Source organism: Grammomys surdaster, unplaced genomic scaffold, assembly GCF_004785775.1.
Source record: "Grammomys surdaster isolate TR1022 unplaced genomic scaffold, NIH_TR_1.0 125429, whole genome shotgun sequence".
In the NCBI taxonomy this organism is placed as follows: Eukaryota; Metazoa; Chordata; class Mammalia; order Rodentia; family Muridae; genus Grammomys; species Grammomys surdaster.
The window spans coordinates 511,044-534,587 of NW_021620296.1; the positions used below are offsets into that span (position 1 = coordinate 511,044).

The following is a 23,544-nucleotide window of genomic DNA, read 5'->3' on the forward strand; positions in this document are numbered from 1 at the left end:
CTCGGGCTGGAGAGATAGCTCAGTGGTTAAGAGCACTGACTGCTCTTTCAGAGGTCCTGAGTTCAATTCCCAGTAACCACGTAGTGGCTCACAACCATGTATAATGTGATCTGATGCCCTCTTCTGGTGTGTCTGAAGACAACTACAGTGTACTCATATAAATAAAATACAATAAAATAAATAAGCATTAGCCCATAAGTGGGGGAGGGAGAAAGAGGGAGAGGGAGGGATGGAAGGAGGGAGAGAAACAGAGAGAGAGAAAGAGAGACAGACTGAGACTTCCCACTGGCCCTTTTTAACTTGGTGATGGTTCACCCACTAGAGGCCCTGACACCCATCTCCTGCCAGATTGTCTGTCTGACTGTGGAGACCAAGCACCCCTCCACAGAGCCATGTGTATGGGTTGTCGGCAACCTCCTGCATCTCCCAATCCTCTCCCCTCTGTCGTTGCGGTCTATAGAGAGAGTGTACCTAGTGACTGTTGGGTGTGTGAGTTGGAGCCCCGTACTGACAGCCTCCTTAAAGTTTCACCCCCAGAGGGAGCCGAGACTCGGAGAGTTATAGAGAAGCTGGCCCGTTTTGTGGCAGAAGGAGGCCCTGAGCTAGAGAAAGTAGCTATGGAGGACTACAAGGATAACCCGGCCTTCACGTGAGTACTGCTGGGGCAGTGCCATGCTGCTCACATTTGTGGTCACATATACATAAGTGTGGAAACTTGACACACGGCCTGGGCCAGGGACCTCCCTGTCTGTGGAGCTCTGGATAAAACTTAGGGCCTCTTGTGTGCTAAGCAAGGACTCTTCTGTTGATCATATCCCAGCCCCAAAGGAAGATATTACTGTTGTCTGGGAGGAAGTAGACTCCAAGGTCTCACTCTGTTGCTTGTGCACCCAGCCTTAGGCACTTTCTGAATGCCCGGCTTATTAGGGCTCAACTTCATGTACCACTGAAACTCATTTCCAACGTCCACATCTTCTTTCCAGATTCTTACATGATAAGAATAGCAGGGAATTCCTGTACTACAGAAAGAAGGTAGCCGAGATCAGGAAAGAAGCCCAAAAGCCACAGGCAGCTACCCAGAAAGGTAAGTGATCAGAGGAAGGCAGGGAGCACTGTGGTATGTAGGCAGCCAAAGCCTATGCCCTCATGGGCAATGGGAGTTTCCCTGTATACCAGTATTTCCGCATGTCCCCCCAGGGCCCAGCTGTATTCTGAGCATCAGGCTTGGCTCTAGTGTGTAGGACTGTGGCATGTCAGGAGCCCCAAGGGGACTGGGGTTCTAGGCAGATGTTCATCCAAACATTGGAATGGGTCAGTGGAGCATTTGCTTGTCATTCTGACAAGATCTAGTTACCTCTAGCTCCATATATGCCCAGGCAGGTGTAGTACCTGATGCCAAGTAGTTGGGCTCTGGATAAACAGCAGGAGGTGGATGGGATGGGTCTCTGGTGGGCAACAGTAGTCTGACATGTGAAACATGGTTGAATCACTTCACACTTTTGCTTTGTCCTTCTCAGGAAAAAAGGGTGAGCCCCCCAATGCCATGTACTTTCGAGGTGGGGTGGGTTGGGGTGGTATTGTATAGTTGTGATATTTCTCTGGCTTTGGTCCCAATAGTAATCTGATTCCTGTTTGCCTGTCTCTCTTTGCACCGTTCCTAAGCCAAGCCCCGCTCACTTCCGAGGGGCTCTTAGCAGGAATTAGGCTGTTGGGTGTGGTGAGTTGAGCTCAGTACTGACAGCCTGCTTAAAGTTTCACCCCCAGAGGACGAAGAGGCCAAGAACCTTGCAGAAAAGTTGGCCAGGTTCATAGCAGACGGGGGTCCTGAAGTGGAGACCATCGCCCTCCAGAACAACCGTGAGAATCAGGCCTTCAGGTAGGCTCTGGGTGTGGGTGAGGACAGTAGATTGGAGGGAGGAAAAGTTTGTTTTGGCTCATGTTTTGGAGGCTGTCCTTCATTGCTGCTGGGAAAGCAGAGTAGTTTCTGGTGTCTTCACTGGCCAGGAAGCAGAGAACACTGGAACAGGGGCCAGACTATGGCCGTAAGAGCCTCTGATAGACACTTCCTGAAGACTCCTTCCAGAGTCTTACCACTTACAGGGACCAGGTGTTCAAGATGTTAGCCTGTGGGGGGTATTTCAGACTCAGCTCACCCCAGCCATGCTACAGAAGAAGGCACAGGACTTCAGGTGTGAGGAGAGGGAACACATCCTGTACTCTGATCCTAATGAGGACTGGATCACTTTCGGACCCACCTGTTAGCTAATACACCAATCCTGAAGTTCAGACTCATCCTGCCATCTGCTCTGTGGCCTAGGGGGCAGTATGCTGTGGGGCTGAAGGGGTTAGCAGAGTCCAACTGCAGCAAGAACTACCTGCAACTCCCATTTTTCCTACATTATTATTAGTCTGTTGAATCTCGTGTGACAGGTGTGTGCCACCACACACAGCCTAATACATACACTCCATAAAGTTATCGGATTGAGCTCACTTAAAGAACTCATTGATTTTCATGTTCAATTTGCTGTGGAGGTCTGTCTGGCACAGGACAGCTGAGAAGAGTAATGGAATTATACTGTGATCTCCTGCCTCTCAGGAGGTCAAGGTCCAGCCCCATCCAGCCTTTTACTGACATGTAATTGGCTCAGGTGGCCCTCAGCCTTCTGCCTGGCCCTTTGTCTGCATGAAGGGTCTGGCAGTTGATGCCTAGCCTCAGAATAGCTGTCATTGACACTACGCCAGCCCAGGATGCAGGAAGGCTGATAGAAAGGTGGCTGACAGAAAACTGTTCCCACACTCATCCCCATGACTCAGCAGACTGGGGAAGGAATGGGGCATTGGTTTTCTGGCCTCCACAAGGCATGTGAGTTCACATGAAGTGGACAGTTCAGCCTTACTTGTTGAGTTAATTTTATTTCCAGCTGTTGTGAAAAAGTTCCCTGACAAAAACAACTTAGGGGAAAGGGGCTTATTTTGGCTCTCAGTTCCAGGTTACAGTCTTTGATTGGGGAGAAAGGCAGCAGTAGCTTACGGTAGCTAGTCACAGCCAGTCAAGAACAGAACAAGGAAATGTGCTCAGCCTTCTTACAAGAAGTGGTCCCCCACAGTAGGCAGCTCTTCCACCTCAACTGATGTAGTCAAGAAGACTCCTCAGAGATGTTACCTACAGGCCAACCTGACTGCCCCACTGAGACACTCTCCCCAAATGGTGCTAGATTGTGTCAAGCTGACATTGAAAACTAACCCTCACACTGGGGATTACATATGAGGTAGCCATGAAGCCCATGCTTGCCATGTAGACATGTTGCTGGTAACAACTCCATGTATACCAGTCCACCTGCTACTTGGTATCCCTGTCTTAGAAGGTGTGCCCGTCACTCCTGATCCCTGGGATACCTACCGCAGTTAAATGCTTTGTGAGTTGGATGTCCTGCTTTACTCCCAGAGGAGAGGCAGATGGATGTGTGAGGTTAAGGCCAGCCAGGGCTACGTAGTAAAACCCTTTCTCAAACACACACAAAAAAGAAGAAACCCTTTGTAGCCACACGTCAGAAAGCCAAAGGCACCTTACTACATCTAGCCTCTTACTGAGTGAGTCAGTTCCTGGCATGCTAAGTGCTTTTTTTTTTTCATTTGGTTTGATTCGATTTTTTTGAGACAAGGATTTTCTGTGTAGAACTGGCTCTCCTGGAACTCGCCCTGTAGACCAGGCTGTCCTGGAACTCGCCCTGTAGACCAGGCTGTCCTGGAACTCGCCCTGTAGACCAGGCTGTCCTGGAACTCGCCCTGTAGACCAGGCTGTCCTGGAACTTAGAGATCCACCTTCCTTTGTCTCCAGAGTACTGGGATTAAAGGCATGAACCAGCCATAGCCTGGTTCAAATGCTGAGTTCTTTTTTATTTATTTATTTATTTTTTAAAAAAGATGTATTTATTTATATGAGTACACTGTAGCTGTCTTCAGACACACTAGAAGAGGGCATCAGATGCCATCACAGATGGTTGTGAGCCACCATGTGGGTGCTGGGAAACTCATGACCTTGGGAAGAGCAGCCAGTGCTCTTAACTGCTGAGTCACCTCTCCAGCCCTCAGATACAAGTTCTTAGGGGCAGGGAGACTGAGGCAAGGAGCCTGGTTTGGGAAGCATGCCCAGATATTGAAATAGTGTCTTTGTTTCCAGATACTCTTAGTATTCTGTAGGCTTGGTGGCTTATAGAAGAAGGAAGTTTGATTAGCTTCTTATTCTGCTGTCAATGCTGTGAGCAGAGGCCAAAGAAGAGGATGGGGGTTCACTTTTAGTTTACTTTGGTAGGTTTTTTGGTTTAGTTTTATTGGGGGTAGGGGGCTGTTTTTGCTTTTCTTTTTTTTTTTTCTTAATTTTTTTTTGTGTGTGTGCTTTTTTAGTGTTCTGCCTACATGTGTATTTGTGTGAGAGCATCAGATCCTCTGGAATTGGAGTTACAGATAGTTGTGAGCCACCATGTGGTTGCTGGGGATTGAACTCAGGTCCTCTGGAAGAATAGCCAGTGCCCTCAACAGCTGAGCCATCTCTACAGCCCCTTGTTTTTGTTTTTTAAGACAGAGTTTCTTTATGTAGTTCTAGTTGGTTGGCCTAGAACTCACAGAGAGCCCCCTGCCTCTGCCTCCAAGCAAGTGCTGGGATTAAAGACGTGAGCCTAGGGTGGTCAGGTAGGTGTTCGTGGTCTCACTGCGCACGCAGTTCTGGCTTGTCTAGAAACACCTTGGATTTAGAAATCTTTCTACATTTGCCTCCCAAATGCAAGGATTAAAGGCTATATATAGCTTTGTCTCTCACTTTAAAAAAAAAAAAAAAAAAAACCTTAAAATTTTACTAATTTTAACACTCTCTGCATGTATATATGTGCACCATGTGATGGAAGACAGAAGAAGAGAATATCAGAGCCTATGGAACTAGACTGTTGTGAGCTACCATGTGGGTGCTGGGAACCAAACCCTAGTCTTACTTAAGAGCAACTGTCGCGCCCACCCTCGTCCAGCAAGGATGACGCAACACAGAGCTCTTCTCCAAGCAGTTTATTCAGGACCTTGAATAAGTTTCTCACTGACCCTGGGGGAAGCCTCTCCCAGGCTTAAGTATTCTAGGACTAGCCTACCCCAGCAAGCCATGTGGCAACAGCAGATAGGTCCACATACACGGAAGCAAGCCAGATCACCAGACACAGCCAAATAAGGACTAGTTTACTCCTAAGAGCACTCACCTGGAAGACAGAGACCAGCGCCATCTTAAGGGCGTGGCACTAAGCGGCTCTCCACAAGTAACCAGTCCTCTTAACCCCTGAGCTGTCTTTCCAACCCCTTTGTCTCTTTTATAAGTGGCCTTGTTTGGTCACGCTTATAGTATGGCCCAGGAATACAAAGGAGACACCACCATCTCCCACTCTTCCTGTCCTGTGATGTTAGCAGGTTTCTTCCAGCTGTCTCCGAGGGCTCATGCAGACACATGGGGCTTTTAGGGGCTCCTTGCTTATTATGCAAAAGGAATCCGAAGTATCTGACCCTGTGCTGTCATCTCCTGTGTCCTCTGGTACCCCACCAAGCGTTTTGCAAGCTACATGATGAAACTATTCAAAGACAACCTGCCTCTGCCTCAGACTACAGTCATTCCCTGAACAGCACCGAGCAGCTCTGTTGCTGTTGCTTCAGGCATTCTGAGTCATTTGCAGCTCATTTTTGCCCTCAGGAAGATGTGTGAGCTCTGTTCAAACTACACCATTTTATTGGAGAGACAGAGCACCCGAGCACAGGAGAGTTAGTTAGTATCAGGCTTCAGGCAGCCCTGGGGGACCAAGGCCATGGCGCTCTCTTAGGGCACAGCTCTGCTGGGACCAACCTCCAGGTTCATGGGTGCAGGTCTGCTCCTCAATCCAGGATCTTTCTTGGTATTTGCCACATGAATGAGAGCACTGAGCCAAGTTACTCCATTCTACTGTGTTAGAGACACGGGGAGGGGAGAAGAGCTGGCATCTGTGTCGCCTTAGTCCTGCTGTATTCCCAGCTGTCTCAGGACAAGGGGAGCTTTCTGCCTACAGCTTCTAGGGGAAGAGTGCTTCTGCCCCCAAGCCACTCACCTAAAGGGGAGACTGGAGCCCCAACCTGTGTCCTTCACTGTCAGCCCATGGGGATTCACTCGAGATATGGTTGAGTTTGAAGGAGGGGTACCCAAGGTCTGGGTACAATTTCCAAGGATTTTCTGATGTAAGGTCACTGCTGTGTTGGAGGCTCTGAGGATGCCTGTCACATCCCCAGCAGGAACCTCTATGACTGATGGCATCTGATAGGTAGACAGGCTTACAGTAGCCGCTGGTGAGACCTGACTAAACAGTGATGCTTACAACCCTGAGTTCGTACAGCCTAATTTACTCTGACCCCAGTAGCAGGGTCAGGTCTCAACCTAGCTATGGTGTTCCCCTACTTTCTTTTGCAGTTTTCTCTATGATCCCAACAGCCAAGGGTACAGATACTACAGGCAAAAGCTGGAGGAGTTCCGGAAAGCCAAGGCAGGCTCCACAGGCTCCCTCCCTGCTCCTTCTCCCAATCCCAGCTTTCGGCGAAAGTCTACCCCAGAAGCCCTATCAGGGGCTGTGCCCCCCGTCACTGCCTGCCCCTCTCCAGTGGCCCCAGCGCCTGCTGTCAACCCCACTCCGTCCATCCCTGGGAAGCCCACTGCTACAGCCACTGTGAAGAGGAAGCGGAAGAGCCGGTGGGGCCCTGAAGAGGACAAAGTGGAACTCCCACCTGCCGAACTGGCACAGAGGGACATAGATGCCTCACCTTCACCTCTGTCAGGTGGGGCCCTTTCTTGGTGGTCCTAGGACTCATCTGAGGGCATGGGCCACATTTTACTCCTTCTGTGGCTGGGTACTCTGGGCTCTTTGTGTATAGACTCCTGTGCAACTGGAACTGGCCCTGTGGGATTGGGTCTAGGACCACACCAGCACTATCCTGTGCCTATCCATGGCCCTTTTATACAATTACATACTCAGAGCCAAGCTTGGTGATAGAGCCCTTTACCCCAGAAAGCAACATCGGGAATTGAGAGTTCCAGGCCAGTCCTGTCTCAAAACATACATGTACACATATGTCCATCCTGGTAGGTGTGAAACAGTCTCATTGTTGTTTTTGGTTTGGTGGTCAATGTTAAGATAGTTTTATGTAACTGAGGATGACCAGAACTCCAATCCTCTACCTCCTTGATAGTGGCATGGTGTGTTCTACCATTATTGGCAAAGTGTAGTAAGTAGTACTTTACTCCAGAGGGTGTATATGGTGGGAAAGGAAATGTGATTAAGTGTTACAGAGTGCTGGACATGATGACATACAGTTTAATCCCAGCATTCAGGAGGCAGGGACAGGTTAATCTCTGAGTTCAGGGCCAGCTCTGTCTACATGGTAAGATCCAGGCTAGCCAGATCTGCATAGTGAAGACGCCTCCCCAACAACAAAAACATAGCAGAGGACAAGTGATACATTGCTTTTGATGCAGAGTGTCAAACCTTGGGGCCTTGAGCATGCTGGGCTGCCTTGATACAGTGCAGCTTCTGAGTTTTCAGGTGACAGGTGTATCCTACCATTGACTAGCTTTATTTTTTATTTTATATGTTTGAGTGTTTTGTCTGCATGTATAGCTGTGCACTATGTGTTGCCCATGGAGGCCAGAAGAAGGTATTCTGCCCCTGGGACTGGAGTTATATAGATGGTTGTGAGTTTCCATGTGGGTGCTAGGAATTAAACCCAGGTCCTCTGGAAGGGCAGCCAGTGTTCTTAAGCACTGAACTATCTCTCTAGTTCTCCAGTCTTTTTTGAGACAGAGTTTCATGTAACCGAAGCTGTTCTCCTATTTTTACTATGCAACTCCTGCTTCCACCTCCCAGTGCTGGGACGATATGTATACCACTGTGACTAGAGTGGGTTTCCATGAGCGACTCTCTCCTGCAGGTGGCAAGTCTGACATCTTTATGGAGTTGGACACATTTGTCTTTTCTTTTCTTTTCTTTTCTTTTTTTGGTTTTTCGAGACAGGGTTTCTCTGTGTAGCCCTGGCTGTCCTGGAACTCACTCTGTAGACCAGGCTAGCCTCGAACTTTCGAACTCAGAGATCCGCCTGCCTCTGCCTCCCAAGTGCTGGGATTAACGGTGTACGCCACCACTGCCCGGCTCGCATTTGTCTTCTTAACTTCACTTTTGTTAGGATCTGTGTGTCACCATGTGACTTAAGAAATGACATAAACAGGCATCTTCTCTTGCTCCTCAGCTTTCCAGGAAAGCTTTCAGTCTTTGCCACTAGGCCTTTTGTTTTATATGTCTGTGTGCTCTCTGGATCGAGTCCTCTCCAGCATGCTGGGCAACTTAACTGCCACCACTCTAGCCTCAGCCCTTGGGGATGTTTCGTGTAGTAGCTGAACTCGTTAGAAATGCCATTTTCAAGGTTGGAATGTGGCAAGCAGTGAAAGCTGGCCTGTCCGTCATTGCGGGGCCTGGGCTCCATCCCCAGCTGCTAGTTGGTGTAAGAGTAGCACATTCCACTCTCTAACCTCCATGATGCTCTGTCCTCTTCAGTGCTGTCAACTTTTGCTTAATGTGTTTTAGAGGCTTTTAAAAAATGTGTATGGGTTGACATTCCCTCTTCTGAAATAACTACATAAAACCAGCCAATGCCGCTCCATAGAAAAGACTGTCTGAGCCCCATGCATACTTGATGCACTCAGCCTAGAGAAAGGTGGCGTCAGGTCCTGGACCTGGCCGGTAGAGGGTTGTGAGCCACTGTGGGGATGATTGGAAGTGAAGCCCAGCGCTCGGGAAGAGCACCCAGCACTCACTGCTGAGCCGTCTCTCCAGCCCAGTAGACTTGGTGGTGGTCATCTTTTCAGTGAATCAGGGTCTCACTGTGTAGCTTGGCAGTCACTACATAGACTAGACTGACCTTGAACTCAGAGATCAGTCTGCTTCTGCCTCTCAAGTGCTGGGATTAAAGGTGTGTTCCACCTTGTGTGTGTTCCACCATGTGTGTGCTAGAAGCGTATCTATTTCTGTCCTTTCTATGTGTCTGCGTGGCTTGCAGTCAGCCTCTGTTCCAGGTCACACAGATGGTCCTATTCTCTTTCCTAGGCTTTGAAGCACATGGCTTACATTCTCATCATAGAAACTTCAGGAAATACAAGATAAGAAGCTACCATAGCTAGCACAGTCACCTTTGACCTTTCCTCCCCACAGCAGTTTGAGGGACAGCCAGCATATCTCTCATTTTTTGCCAGGAGCTCACATGGGTATGGGGGTGGTCTTCTGTCATCTAAGCTGAGAGTCAATGACTGAGGAACTTTTCCTGCCATCTGGCTCATCCTCCTACCCACCACCATCCTCCTTCCCAGTCGCTCACATTAGCAAGAAAATGGCCCGTCTTGGTTAAGGTTACTATTGCTGTGATGAAACACCATCAACAAAAGCAACTTGTGGAAGAAAGAACTTATTTGGCTGATGCTTCCACATCATTCTTCAGTGATTGTCAGTGAAGGAAATCAGGATAGGAACTCAAGCAGGGCAGGAACCTGTAGGCAGGAGCTGATGCAGATGCCACAGAGGGGTGCTGCTTACTGGCTTCTCTGTATGGCTTGCTCAGTCTACTTTCTTACAGGACCCAGGACCACCAGCCATGGCACTATGCATGATGGGCTAGACCCTCCTGCATCAGTCACTAATTTAAGACAATACTCCATTGGTTTGTGAACAGCCAGATCTTATGGAGGCATTTTCTCAGTCAACATTCCCTCTTCTCAAATAACTACATAAGACCAACCAGTACAGCTCCATAGGAAAGGCTTTTCTCCTGGTTCCTGGGCTGGCCTGTGGGTGGGCATCCTGTCTAGATCTGAGGGCCAGTCATCTCCAACAGGCTCCTGAGCTTGATCATGCCAGTTAAGGGATAAGAAACAGCCTGTCACTTAAGGCTGGGTGCTTCTGCTGGCCACAGAAAATCTAGAGCCCTAAAGCCGAAGACACCAAAGCTGTGGTCCAGAATAGCAGCACAGGCTCCAAACCATAGGCCAAGGTTTATATCCCAGTAGTCTGTGTTGTCTCTGTCTGAGAGCACTCACTGCCTGTCACTGGTGGAGTGCCCAAGAAAAGAGGTCCCTTCTCAGCCTCACAGGTCCCCACACCCATGTGTGCTCCTACAACTCCTCAAGCAAAGATCAACGGTGTTCTGGGAGCCTAGGAAAACTCAGGGCTTCATGTATGCTGACCAAAATTTTGTATGTCTGTGTGTGTGTGTGTGTGTGTGTACATGTTGCTGGGGATGAAACCCAGGGCTTTATGCAGGCCAAGCATTGTCCCCTGAACCTCATCCATTCCTAGTAGGAAGTTCTGAAGGGCAGTATGCCAGTCCTGAGGACTTGATGGACTCAACCCTTTCTACCTTCCTAGAGCACTCTGTGTGTAAGCATGTAGAGATCTGGCTTCCCTTCCCAGAGGTGTTTGGTGGCTTCTGTCAATCAGACGAGCTATCACAGCACTTTCCCCATGGATCAGTTCTGTTCCAGCCAAGTTCAAAAGATAATGCAAAGTGTAAGTGTCAGTAGCTTTGAGGATAGCTGGTTATCTTCTCTGAGGGAGCCATTTGGTAGAATCTTATGTCAGACTCAATCCAATGAGCATGTACACCAGATAGGATGTGCGTGGCGCATGGGCATGTACATAGCTCAGCTCCTTTCTGTTGCTTTGCTAGGCCTCTGCCTTGTCACCATTAGCGTGTGTGTTGAGTGTGGACTTGGGCCAGGTTTTTATTCTGGGATATGGGACCCTCTCTGATCCTTAGCTACATCTGTGGCTAAGGGGTTGTGAAGCCTCCTGGAGGCTTCCTTCTAAAGATGTGAATAACCAGAGCACATGAGAGCCTCCACCACAGTGGAGTCTCTCGAGGTCTGCTGTAGACCCTGCGTAGAGTGCCATGGGCAGAGTTGACACCAGGAGCGCCACTTTCTTACTATCCTGTCTGTTTTCTGTTTCTAGTTCAGGATCTCAAGGGGCTTGGCTATGAGAAGGGGAAACCTGTGGGCCTGGTGGGTGTCACAGAGCTGTCTGATGCACAAAAGAAGCAGCTAAAGGAGCAGCAGGAGGTAAGGCCACAAGTGGGTGACTTAGCTCTGCCCCAAGATGAAGGGCCACATGAATATCAGTGTATGAGTATTATCTAAGGAGTCCCTGACAGGCAGATCCTCAGAACCAGGTCCTCCCATTTGCCCTCCCCTTGCCTAGCTTCCTTCAGTATCTGGGTATTCTCCTATGCTCTTGGACCCTGATGATCTGAGACATTCTACCTGACCTCATCATCAGGGGGTCAGCTGGGGCTGGGCAGATTAAGAGCGGTCACAGCCCCAGAGCTCCTAGCCCCACCTTGCCTGCAGCCTGACGTGAACTGTTGTCCTTGCTCTGTGGCTGAGAGCCCCATCCACGCAGCTCTTGCCCTGCTGCTGTTGTGGGCAAGGAGACCTTCTCAATGAGTGTCCCCGTCCACTGCGCAGATGCAGCAGATGTACGACATGATTATGCAGCACAAGCGGGCCATGCAAGACATGCAGCTGCTGTGGGAGAAGGCGCTACAGCAGCACCAGCACGGCTATGACAGTGATGAGGAGGTGGACAGTGAACTGGGCACCTGGGAGCACCAGCTGCGACGCATGGAGATGGACAAGACACGGGGTGTGTGGGACATCAAGGGAAGGGAGCCCCACTTACCTGCACTACTTGGCCACGGCCCATGGTCCAGAGGCTCCACCTCTGCCTCTGTTTCCTCAGTGAGGGGGGTGAGGGAGCACCATTGCTATTGCCTAGTGCCTCATCCCTCACCATTCATCTTCCTCTCCTCTCTGAGCAGAGTGGGCAGAGCAGCTAACACAGATGGGTCGGGGCAAGCACTTCATCGGTGACTTCCTGCCCCCTGATGAGCTGGAGAAGTTCATGGAGACCTTCAAGGCCCTGAAGGTGGGGATGCTGATGGGCAGGCGCTGACAGGAAGGGAATTAACAAATAGTTCAGTGGCTTCCAGCCACGGGGAAATCACACTTCCAGAGCTGGGGCCCAGGGATAATTTTTTTTTTTTCTTAAGTCAGGGTCTTGCCTTGCAGTCCTCACTGGTTTGGAACTCATTGTATAGACCAGGCTAGCCTTGTAGTCATGTACTTCTGCCACCCAATTGCAGAAAGACACTGCCCTGCATGCCACCCCACGGTGGTGGGCTCAAGAACCAGTGAGCTGATGAGACATGAATTGGCTTCTCTTTGTATCCCATAGCCATGGCTGTTTAGCATTCTGTGTGACAGATTGTCCCCAAGCTGGGTATTCGGAACAGATTGCTCTTAGAACACGAGCTACTCTTTTCCAGTAAACTGTTTCCGTCCCAAAGGGGCTGCATCAGTGCTCTGCGTGCCCCTTTGGACTTGAGTGCCCGGAAGCTCTGCCTCTTGGAGACAGCAGAAGGATGAAGAGCTTGATTTGTTTCAGTGGAGTCTGCCACTAATAGGTGGGGCACATGGGTGGTACCAGTCTGGCCTGAGGCTAAAATCAGGTGGGGCAGGCACTGGAGCCAGAGCTGGGGCTTAGGGACAGCTGCAGTCCCCACGGCTGGCAACTGTCTCCTCTCTTGTGTTGCAGGAGGGCAGAGAGCCGGACTACTCAGAGTACAAGGAGTTCAAGCTGACAGTGGAGAACATTGGCTACCAGATGCTCATGAAGATGGGCTGGAAGGAGGGCGAGGGGCTGGGCACTGAGGGCCAGGGCATCAAGAACCCAGTGAACAAGTGAGTGCTGCCACAGGGCCTGCAGGGAGCATGTCCTAAGGTTCCAGAAACTAGTGACAGCTAGTTCTGGTTTCACTAGTGTGTGAAGCCTTGCTGTCCACACTGCTTTACCTTGAAGTTGGCCTCTGACCTCATGTCTTGATGAATCTAGGACCTGCTAGCCCAGCCACCAGTCCCCACCCCAGTACCCTGTACCCCTTCCTGTCTGTCTCTTCCTGTTAGTACTCATGACTGCTGGCTTTCCACAGGGGTGCCACCACAATTGATGGAGCTGGCTTTGGCATCGACCGGCCAGCTGAGCTCTCCAAGGAGGATGATGAGTATGAGGCCTTCCGCAAGAGGATGATGCTGGCCTACCGCTTCCGGCCCAACCCCCTGGTGCGTGCCTCCCTGACTCCCTGCTGGTGGCGGGGAGATGACAAAACCCTTGTTTCAGCCCTCACAAGATGTTAGCTCTGCTTGCTGGAATGTTCTGGATGGAGGTTGGGCCTATGGTTTTCCACTAACACTCCTTTGATCTTTTTGACCTTCCACAGAACAACCCCAGACGGCCCTACTACTGAATATTCTGGAAACAGTCTACTTTCAGATCGGCCATCCTTGGACTGTGGAATGTTCTGGCATCCATCTCTGCCGTTGTCACAATGTTGTGCTGTGTATTAAAGTCCCAATGCTCACCCGACCAGCATCCCAGTTCCTGCTGGTGTCAGAAACCCCTTTTGTCCCTCCTCTAGCCCCTGTGAGGCTCATCGTTGAGTTCACAGTAACTGGAGACCAGCTAGTTGATTCAGACTTTACCCCAGGCAGAGGAAAAAGGCCTCCAAACGCTTCATGATATATGCATGGCCTGGTGTGTACTGGGCACAGCTGGAGTGGGGGGTGGGCCCTGTCTAGAGGCAGAGACCTGGGAGAGGGGCTGTCTCCTGTATTGCCCGCTGCATAGCTTCAAGAGCCCAGCTGGAGGCCATGATGGACAGGTGGCCTCCTGGTGTCAGTCTTCCCAGTCCCATCCCATTTGTGCTGCCCTCGATCCTCCCCAGACTTATCCGGCTAGTCAAAATCCTCAAGAGAATAAGGAGAATGATCAGTCTGAATACCCCACAGTCTTGCTCCTCTGGTCTCCCATCTCCCCAGAGTTTCCCCCTCCCAAATCCAAAGAGGAAGATCTGGTTGTTTGGGCATGGCACAGAAGGACCAAGAGTTGGCAGCTGTGAAAGGCAGAGCTAAGGGTAGGGCTAAGTAGTAGGAGTGTGACCAGGAGCTGGGCTGCCACTGTATGCAAGTTGTGAGTGTGGGACCTGGGGGCGGGGCCGCGTAGGGCTTGGCTGCCTCCTGAAGCCGCTGTGAGTAGGGCTGGGGAAGTTGTGAATGGGGCTTAGGGAAGGGTTATCGCTACAGTCCAGCCTCACGGGTGACTAGGATCTGGGAGCGGAGCTGTAAACTGGGTGGAGGTAAGGGAGGTGCATCTTCAGCTCTGCGACCAACCACTGAAAACTGGGAAAGGACGGGACCACAGCTGTGCAATCGATAAATGGACTGAAAAAGGGAGCTCGTGGGCGGAGTCTCGTGGTAGTAGGGCGGGGCCCGCATACTGGCTAAGAATCCCAGCAAGGTAAAGGGTGGTTCCTGTACGAGCAATGCGACCTTTGCGCAGGGCAGGTCCCTGGCAACCCAGAGCTCTGACGCGCTGCGGTCACAGAGCCAAGCATTCCTGAGGCCTTGCTGGTTTCGGGGTGCCGCTGTCATGGACATCCCGCCGCTAGCCGGCAGGACAGTGGCGATGTCGCTCGGCGCCCTGCCAGTGTCCTACGTACTCAACCAAGTTTCAGCGTTCTCACAGTGCGTTTTCGTCCATAAGGACCAGGGGGCTGGAGGAAGGATGAGACGTAGCAAAGTCATAGGATGGGAGCTGGGTGGCAGGGGTCGTGGGGGAGGGGGGATCGCCCATGCAAGCAGAAATTGTTCTGAGTCAGGGGGATGCAGTCGTAAGTTTCTGGGAAAAGGTGATGTGAAGCCATGGTGGGTTGGAGCATTTATGGGTATTCCAGGGATGCACGCTGTGCTGGTTCCAAAGTCGCCCAGGGTCAAAGTATTTTCCTAGATAAAGCCCAACTCACCCAACTTCCCTGGCACGCATGCCCTGTTTCATCGTTTCTGTCTCAGGCCTACAGCAAACTCCTATACAAGCAATGACCACTCTGTCCCTGACTTCAGCCTTTAGATAGACCTGGAAGTCCAGCAACGCTCACTCCGAAGCTCAGCTGACCCAAACAGTGGGATAGAGGGGCCCTTAGCCATAAGTCTGACTTCCTGGTACCTATCTCCTGGGAGTCTGAGTGAGCCTAACGCCCTCTGGGAGCCTAGATCCCTTCATTTTTCTGGGTCTCACTACAGTCATGGGAGAGGATCACAAGTTCTGTGCACTGTCAAGATTAGCGTTATTGGTATTGCTGGTTAAACAAAACCAGGCTAGAGTTCATGAAATGTGGGACTAGTTTAGGACAATTGAACAAAAACTTGCTGTGTGGTACCTGTCAGGTGGATTCCCCTCTCTGGGTTTTGGGTTGTTTGTCCAGCTCTGTTAAGGGAAGTCCAGAGACCTGGCTTCTGTTACCTATGCAGCTAGCTGACCTGTTACCTATGCAGCTAGCTGACCTGTCTGGCAAGGTATAACTGAGCAAGAGTACGGAGGAGCAGTTGGAGACATTCGGACTTTAGTTGGGAGAAACTGGGAGCCTCGGGGATATTAGATACCCTCCCCATCAGAACCTGATCACATGAAGGGTGAGTCTCAATGACTGATGAGGCAAATCCAAAAGAATGCGTATTAGCTAATGATGGAATTGCTGGAACTAACAGAAATGGATAGGGAAGTCTGAGAGGGCTTCCAGGGGGAGCAAGACGGATAAGCCGTGAAGGATGAGTAGGAGTTTGCCAAGTAGAAAGCCTAACCAAGAAGTCACTGCTGGAGAAATCAAGTTTCATTCTCCTTTGTTGGCACTTTCTGAATAATTCCTCCGGGTCTCACCCAAAGCATGACCTCCTTCGGTTTTCCCCCCAGGCCCCTGTGTGTGGTGCTGATGAGTGCTCTGATACTGGGTCTGCTCTTCATGGCAGTCTACAGCCTATCTCATGGGGAGATCACCTACGACCCTCTCTATGCTGGTGAGTCACTTGGGAGGTGCTGGGGAGCAGGGTTCTCTGGGCAAAGGCCTCCATTCTAGACCAACCCAGGGACCTCTGTTAGTCTTTGAATGGTTCCCAGTAACTGTGGAACTCAGAGGGCCTGGAATACCAGTGTAAGGTTCTCTTACACTGGAGAACCTCAAAGGGTCTCCTCTTTCAGAGATGGGACTCCAGAGAAAAGTAATTATGTCTCTTTCCTCTATGCCCTCCCCAGGACTCATGTAGCCCGAGCTGACCTTGAACTCCTAATCTTCCCACCTCTACCTGAGTTCTAAATGCTGGGATAACAATGATACTTTGTCCAGCTCCAGACTTGGGACTTCCTGCATCACATATGTAGAATGGGTGCTATTATTATGTATGGCCTGGTCACTTTGCCTTGTTTCTGATGTTTCAAGCCTAATTATAAGATGAACTAACAGCTGGGTGTGGTGCTAAGAGCCTGTAATCCCAGCACTTGGAAATCTGCAGCAGGAGGATTTTCATCTGTCCCAGAACAGCCTGGGCTACAGACCCTGTGTCAAAAGAACAGAACCTGAGATTGCCCAGACCCAAACTGTCATTGCCTTAGCCACACCCATACTTGGCGTTGTCCTTGCCCATGTCAACCCCACTCCCCTGCTCAGTCCCACCCTTTGTCTGCAGTCTTTGTGGTCTTCTCCTTCACCTCGGTGGTGGACCTTGTCATTGCACTCCAAGAAGATGGCCACATGATGGGCTTCATGGATTTCTACTCCAAGGAGGTAGTGTGGGATGGCTCAGTGTGGTCCTGGCCCCATCATGCATGTTCCTGAGCCCCACTCCTCCCCACAGGGCGAGCCCTACCTACGCACAGCACATGGCATCTTCATCTGCTACTGGGATGGCACTGTCCACTACCTGCTCTATCTGACAATGGCTGATGCCATCCGCAAAAGGTGAGGGGGCAGAAGACTAGGAACCCGGGAGGAAGCTGATTCCTGGAGTAGGTCCCAGGTCTCTGGGGAACCAGAAGTGTTTGAGAAAGGGTATGATCACCCTGGGATGGCTAGAGGACATTACCAGGTTGTCAACAGGTATGGCCAGAGACCCACATCTTCTGGACCATTGGTATCATTCCCAGTGCTTGTCCCTGTGTGAGGTATCATCCAGGCACATGCTGAGCATGCTCAACACCCACGTTCCATCTCCAGCTACCAAAAATAAATAAATAGCCCGAGAGGGACCCAGAGCTAAGGATGCAGTGTGGCCTCTGGGCCCTAGCAAGGGCTTGAGACGGGGGGATTAGTGGGCCACAGCTATCCCTCTTCCCTTCCCAGGAAAAGGTACCGGAACCTTGGTCTCTACTGGCTGGGGTCCTTCGCCATGAGCCTCTTGGTGTTTCTCCCAGGAAACATCCTTGGTAAGGACATAGACTCTGAAACTCCAGCCCTTCACATGTCTAAATAACCTTGGCCAACAGCCAATACACACTCCCTTTCCACATGAAAGTAAAAGGAAGGTGTCATTAATCCTGATTCCTCTCAGGGTTTCCCAGAATGCTCTTCACAGAGGAAGGGAGTTTAGTGAAGGCTTGCTAAGTAGGTCTTTGGAGGTACGGCAGAGATGATGAGTCCCAGTGTTGAAATGGCTCAGAAAATGCTGATCGAGGTGGACTGCCAGGACCACTCCACCACAGGGCACAGCCTCTTAGGGGTGGAATGTGAGGTGGAGTTTGACTGCGTTTATCCCATGCTCCTGCAGGGTCCGGTACTGGGCTGTAGGGAAGCTCTGAGACACCACTCCTGGGGTGAGAAAGCTCAGTCCAAGATGTGGGAACGCCGGAACTGGCCCGGGGTCCCCGGCCTGCAAGGAGGCTGGGGATGTGGGGTTCTCAGACTCAGGCACTGCTGGAAGAGCAAATAACTGAGTCAGGGGCTTGCAGACTGGGGACAGCATCTAGCCCGGGGCCAGGGGAGAGGCTTGTCCATGTAGGGTAATATTGTCCTTAGCTTGGTGGAGGCAGGCTTGCTGGCAGGTGTGGCTGGGCGTGCAGGGAGGCCTTCTATGGGAGAATTAGGCTGCAGCTCTGTAGACAAAGGCCTTCCCCAGGTTCCTCACACAGATCTTGATGAAAGAGTTCAACAAACTAAAAATAAGCTAAACAGTTTATTGTCATGGCAGAAAATGCCAAACTTCTCAGGGTAGGCCTGAGATTAAATACCTTTTACAGGGAGAATGTCTGGGAAGGAAAGCTAAGCCCTCAGGCCAGGTACTTCATTAGCATGGAGAACTCTGTTTAGAGCCTTCTCGACCACAGGACACATTTCTTTTATGTGAGAAGCAGGACATGTGTTCCAAGTCAGGAGTCTGGCAGGGAGCTGGGAGTCACCTAAGCCTCGGGTGTGTGCCCACTGAGTCTCCAGGTCTCAACCTGCTCTACCTTACCACACTTCCTGGCATGGTTTTATGTCCCACAGGGGACATCCAAGTTGGGAAGCAAAGACACCCCGGCAAGTGTCAGGTCTGTATTCAGGCAGGCCAGGGTAAGAAGCATGCTAGGAAGCCATGGAGGGTAAGGAGCTTGAGCAAGGGTACTATAGCTCAAGGTGTCCAGCTGGGGCTCTTGCATGGCCCAGTTGCCATGAGGAGCTCCTTTCTGAGTCACATTCTCTCCTCACCCTGACAGGTAAATACAGTTCAGAGTTCAGACCTACCTTCTTCCTTGCCATCCTGTACATGCTGGTTCCATGCTGGGCCGGTGTGAGGATCTTCAACCAGTCCCGTGCACCAACCTCCTATCCCCCGGACATGGTGAGTGCCCCCGTGAATGGTGGCCTGTGCCTATCACCCCAGCACTGGGGAGACTGGGGCAGGGTTACCATGAGTTCAAGGCCAGCATGGGCTTTATGGTAAGATTGTCTCAAAACTTTGGGGATTCAAATGTGTCTTGGCAGTAGGACATTGGCCTAGAATCACCCAGAAGGACCTAGGAGTATGGCTCAGGGTTAGAACACTTACCCAGACTGTAGGAGACTTAGGTTTAACATTTCAGTTCATGTCTAAATGACTGTATACTTGGAAGAGCCTCCTTGGTGCTCAGGAAGATAGGAAGGAACATTTATTGAGCACCTACTGTGTTCCTGACCTCTCTGGCTAGCTCTGACTTTCTCCTATGGGGCAGGTACAGGAAGAACAGAAGAAAAGTCTTTTCCAGCGCCCGGCTGACCTGGCACTCATGGTGTACCTCCTCCTTGCTGCATGTTTCACTGTCTTCCGGGGCCTGGTGAGTCTGCCTGGCTGCCCGACTCTTTCATCTCCAGTCTCCCTTTTTAGCCTGCTTCTTCCAAATTTATTTCCTTATTCATTGACAAAAGGACAGCATTTTTCTATCTGATCACCCAAGGACGTTCTTCACCAAGTCTGACCTGAGTGTTTCATGACAAACGCCTATTCCCTGTAGCCTCTTCTCTGCAATCTTATGATGAACCCCCAGGCAAGGAGAGAGAAACAGGGAGGGCTGAGAGGGACCAGAGTGATTACTGTGGGCTCAGCTTGAGAGCTGAAGTAGGGAGGGCCTTGTGAGACGTTTGACATGGATGGTGTCTTTCTGCGTATCTCAGGTGGTACTTGACTGCCCCACCGATGCCTGCTTCATCTATGTTTACCAATATGAACCATACCTTCGGGACCCTGTAGCCTACCCAAAGTTGCAGGTGAGAGGTCAGGTGGGAGGAGTGGACTGTGGCCCCGCCCAAGCATCTCTGAAGCAGTTGCCTGAAGCCCCTGCCACCCAGGCAGATGCACATGCAGACTTCAGGTATGGTGGGATCCAGGTGCTCAAGGACACATCCCAGAAACACTCCAGCGTTTCCCCTTGGTCACCCTAGGATTTAAGATCATGTCTCATTCAGGTTCTTATTAGCCTAGCCTGAATCACACGCCCCTGTCAATCATGTTAGCCTTGGAAATAGGTTGTTCCCATTTGCTAGGCCAGAGTCCTGCAGCTGAATGCAGACTTAGTGTGAGTAATGGGAAGGACCCCATAGAGAAAGAGAAGAGCCTTGTGTAGATGCCCTACCTGTGTCCTCATGGGCTGTGGTCTCCCCTAGATGCTGATGTATTTGTTCTATGCTCTACCATTCTACTGCCTGGCTGCCTATGCCCTCACCTTCCCTGGCTGCTCTTGGCTGCCAGACTGGGCCTTGGTATTTGCTGGAGCCATTGGCCAGGTAAGGAGTGAGAATGGGATAGGGTAGTGATGACAGACCCAGGCTCAGAATTCCCTAGCCTGGGGGAGATGGCTTGATGTACAAATCCCCTAGCCATAGGCAGCCCTAAGCACTGTAGTCATACCTAGTCATAATGGCATATGGCTCATGGTACAACGCCTGCCTAGCATGTGCAAGCACAAACCTTCCATTCCCCAGGACTGAAGAAATGAACAAACAACACCTAACTAACAAACAGAAACTTGGAGGGAAGGAGGAACAGGGTCTGAGAGGGATTGCAGAGTGGAAAGACTGACCTATGAAGATAAATACAGGGAGGGGCCTCCATGAATGGGAACAGTAGAGAAAGGCAGTAAAGAAGATACCAAGGGAGAGAGGGACAAGAGACATTGGAGCTAGATGTTGACAGTTCTGAACTCTAGCTCTGAACATGTGAAGGGAGGTAGGGAGCCATGGAGGTGTTTGAGCAGTGGAGGGACCAGAGCTCTTTCTGGGTTTCTGGTAGGAAGAAAAACAGCCTAGATCCAGCCAAGGCAGGGGACCCAGGAAGGACAGTGTGGTGAGGAAGGAGGAGCATCAGAGGCAGGAATGTTTAGAGCTGAACAGTTGCTTTGGGGAGGGAAGACATGAGAGTGGGCAGTGCATGGGGGTGTTGGTCTGACCTGTGCTCTCCCTGCATCCATGCCAGGCACAGTTCTCACACATGGGCGCCTCCATGCACCTGCGCACACCCTTCACCTACCGGGTGCCAGAGGACACCTGGCCCACCTTCTTTCTGAGCAACCTGCTGTTTGCACTGGGCCCTCACCTGCTGGCTTTCCGCTGCCTGTGGCGGCCCGCCTTCTTCTTGCGTGCAGCACCGCCGTCTTTGCCCCAGGACCAAGGCAAGAAGCAGCAGTGAGCACGCGAGTCTCTCTGTGAAGACATCCACCCGTGCAGCCGTCTTCGCTCTCTGAGGGTGGGCTGCCATGGAATGATGGACAAGTGGAGAAACTGCAGGCCAGGCCAGAAAGGAGCATAGGTGTTCTTGCTACATCACTGTGCCTCAAAGGTCACAAGGACTCTGATGCCCTCTCCTGGGGTCTAGCCATCACCTCCTCCCATCTTTTTAATAAAAGCTCTTCTGATGTCTGAAACATCACCTCCTAAGCGTTGGGTGCCAGGGACCCTCTTCTTGTACCCCACAAGGGGAAAAGGGGGATGCTCGCAGTCACAGTGACTATCCAGAATCAGAGTGGCCAGGACATTCAAAGTCAGCCTTTCAATGGGATACACAACTCCATATTCCAGATGTGGAAACTGAGGCTTAGAAGGGGAGGAGGGCTCAGAAGGGTGACACTGGGGAAGAAGTCACAGCACAATAGGGGCTGTGGGTATAGTTCTATTGGCAGTGTGCTTGCCAGACAGTCATCAGAGCCCTGGGTTCATTCCAGCACCACATGAAATGGGTGTGCTGGTGCACACCTGCTGTCCTTGCCCTGGGGAGGCAGGAGGATCAGGAGCACGAGGTCACATTTGGGCACATAGCAAATTGGAGACCAGCCTAGGCTACATTCTTACCCCTCCACACATGAAAGAGTCAGGAGCAATATGGCAGTCCATAAAGTACATGAAGAACTGAGTTCAAATCCCCAACACCCACATGAAAGCCAGCAGCTATGGGACATACCTGTAACCCAGCACTGGGCCACGGGTGGAAGACAGGGTCTCCAGAGCTCACTGCCAGCCAGCTCCGGGTTCGGTAAGATACCCTGCCCCCAAACCAAATAGAAGCCAGGTGACACACATCTCTCAGAAACCAGAGGCTAGCAGATCTCTATAGGTTCTAGGTCAGCCTGGTCTACATAGTGAACTCCAGGACAGTCAGTGTTCTCTCAGACAGAAGCTAGTGAGGAAAGACACCTAATGCTCACTTCTGACCTACTATATACATCTGTACTGTCACACACATGTACAATACAAACAAATACTACACACACACACACACACACACACACACACGCGCGCGCGCACGCACACGCACGGTGTCTTAGGGTTTTATTGCTGTGAACAGACAAAGGCAACTCTTGTAGGACAACATGGAATTGGGGCTGGCTTACAGTTCAGAGCTTCAGTCCATTCTCATCATGGCAGGAAGCATGGCAGCATGCAGGCAGACATGATGCTGAAGGAGGAGCTGAGAGCTCTGCACTTTGATCCAAGCCAGCCAGAAGAGTGACACACTCCCTCCAAGGCCACACCCACTCCAACAAGGACACACTTCCTAATAGTGTCACTCTCTATGGGCCAAGCATACAACCACATAAGTCTATGGGAGCCAAACCTATTTAAACCACCACACATGGGGTAGAGCATAACTAACCATACAGTGGAGTTAGACATCTAGAGAAGGTTCTAGCCTGAGCTCACACCTGGGCACAGCTAAGTTAGGAACTGACCTTCAGCCTAGCTTTCCAGGCAACCGAAGCTGGCTAGGCAGCTAAGGGCTGGAAAGCTGCTCTCCATCTCCTGTCTTTAAACTGGAAACTGGGTGAAGAGTGGAGTATGCCCATGACTGGGGCCTGAGCTCCTGGGCAGGACCAACTGCTCACCAGGTTTTTAGTGGAAAACCAGTCATAACAGACCCTGCCTTGCCCAGAGACCCGTGCAGGCTGAGAGGTCTGCCTCAGGCAGCAGGCAGAAGTGTAGAACTTAGACCAGTCCCTCTGGGTCCCAGGTTTCCTGGGTGATTGACCAGTGAGCAGATGGGCAAAGCAAGACTGGCAGACCAAACACCTTGGCCAAGCCATTGTGCTGCTGCTACTGCAGAGAAGACTTGCTCCATTCTATCCTTCTAGAAAAGCGATATTGTCTGGCTATGGAGCCCAGGGTAGCCTCAAACTTGCTATCCTCTGCCTTAGCCCCCTGAGTGCTAAGAAAACAGCCTATACCTCCATCCCTGGCTTTCCCTGTCCTTCTCCTCCTCTTCTTCTTCTTCCTCTTCCTCCCCCTCCCTCTCCCCCCCTTTAACAAAGTCTTTGTGTAACCCTAGCTATCCTGGAACTCACTTGGTAGAAGACAAGGTCTTATGTAGTCCAGGCAGGCCTTAAATTCCCACTGCAGCCCAAGGTAATTTTACCTTCCTCAATTATGTAGCTCTGGCTGTCCTAGTACTTGTTATGTAGACCAGGCTGGCCTCCAACTTACAGAGATCCGCCTGCCTCTGCCTCCCAAGTGCTGAGATTAAAGGCGTACGCCAACACAGAAGCACCAAATCTGTGGGCCAGGCTTCAAACTCATGATCCTCCTGCCTCTGCCTCTTGCCTCTTGGCATGTTTCACCAGCATGGGCTACCACAAC

General features: G+C 51.0%; 2 protein-coding genes across 3 annotated transcripts in view; both read left to right on the plus strand.

The window, feature by feature from the left end:
- Sugp1 (SURP and G-patch domain containing 1) overlaps positions 1 to 13,511 on the plus strand; it is a 26,024-nt gene extending 12,513 nt beyond the window's left edge. Inside the window, exons 5-14 of the mRNA XM_028786067.1 lie at positions 526 to 649; positions 984 to 1,084; positions 1,753 to 1,876; positions 6,467 to 6,828; positions 11,043 to 11,149; positions 11,555 to 11,732; positions 11,908 to 12,014; positions 12,684 to 12,829; positions 13,078 to 13,207; positions 13,366 to 13,511. Coding sequence (XP_028641900.1) covers positions 526 to 649; positions 984 to 1,084; positions 1,753 to 1,876; positions 6,467 to 6,828; positions 11,043 to 11,149; positions 11,555 to 11,732; positions 11,908 to 12,014; positions 12,684 to 12,829; positions 13,078 to 13,207; positions 13,366 to 13,392 — 1,406 coding nt within the window. The 3' untranslated portion in view covers positions 13,393 to 13,511. The remainder of the gene's footprint in view (positions 1 to 525; positions 650 to 983; positions 1,085 to 1,752; positions 1,877 to 6,466; positions 6,829 to 11,042; positions 11,150 to 11,554; positions 11,733 to 11,907; positions 12,015 to 12,683; positions 12,830 to 13,077; positions 13,208 to 13,365) is intronic.
- Positions 13,512 to 14,507: 996 nt separating this feature from the next.
- Tm6sf2 (transmembrane 6 superfamily member 2) lies at positions 14,508 to 21,354 on the plus strand. 2 transcript variants are annotated; one of them, XM_028786069.1, is made up of 10 exons: positions 14,508 to 14,668; positions 15,891 to 15,994; positions 16,661 to 16,758; positions 16,829 to 16,932; positions 17,314 to 17,396; positions 18,663 to 18,787; positions 19,158 to 19,259; positions 19,597 to 19,689; positions 20,086 to 20,205; positions 20,894 to 21,354. In XM_028786069.1, exons 1-10 carry the CDS (start codon positions 14,574 to 14,576, stop codon positions 21,104 to 21,106), a joined length of 1,137 nt encoding a protein of 378 aa, XP_028641902.1. In that variant the 5' UTR covers positions 14,508 to 14,573; the 3' UTR covers positions 21,107 to 21,354. The 2 variants fall into 2 exon arrangements, with proteins under 2 accessions (XP_028641902.1, XP_028641901.1); XM_028786068.1 differs by having other exon boundaries at positions 14,519 to 14,668; positions 16,661 to 16,761.
- The last annotated feature ends 2,190 nt before the right edge of the window (positions 21,355 to 23,544 follow it).

Bases quoted from the DNA above. Each gene is read 5' to 3' on its own strand.
- Tm6sf2 (XM_028786068.1), top strand. From the start codon at position 14,574: ATGGACATCCCGCCGCTAGCCGGCAGGACAGTGGCGATGTCGCTCGGC. The intron at 19,690-20,085 runs GTGAGAGGTCAG...GGTCTCCCCTAG, and splicing joins TAGCCTACCCAAAGTTGCAG to ATGCTGATGTATTTGTTCTA. The intron at 20,206-20,893 runs GTAAGGAGTGAG...CATCCATGCCAG, and splicing joins TTGCTGGAGCCATTGGCCAG to GCACAGTTCTCACACATGGG.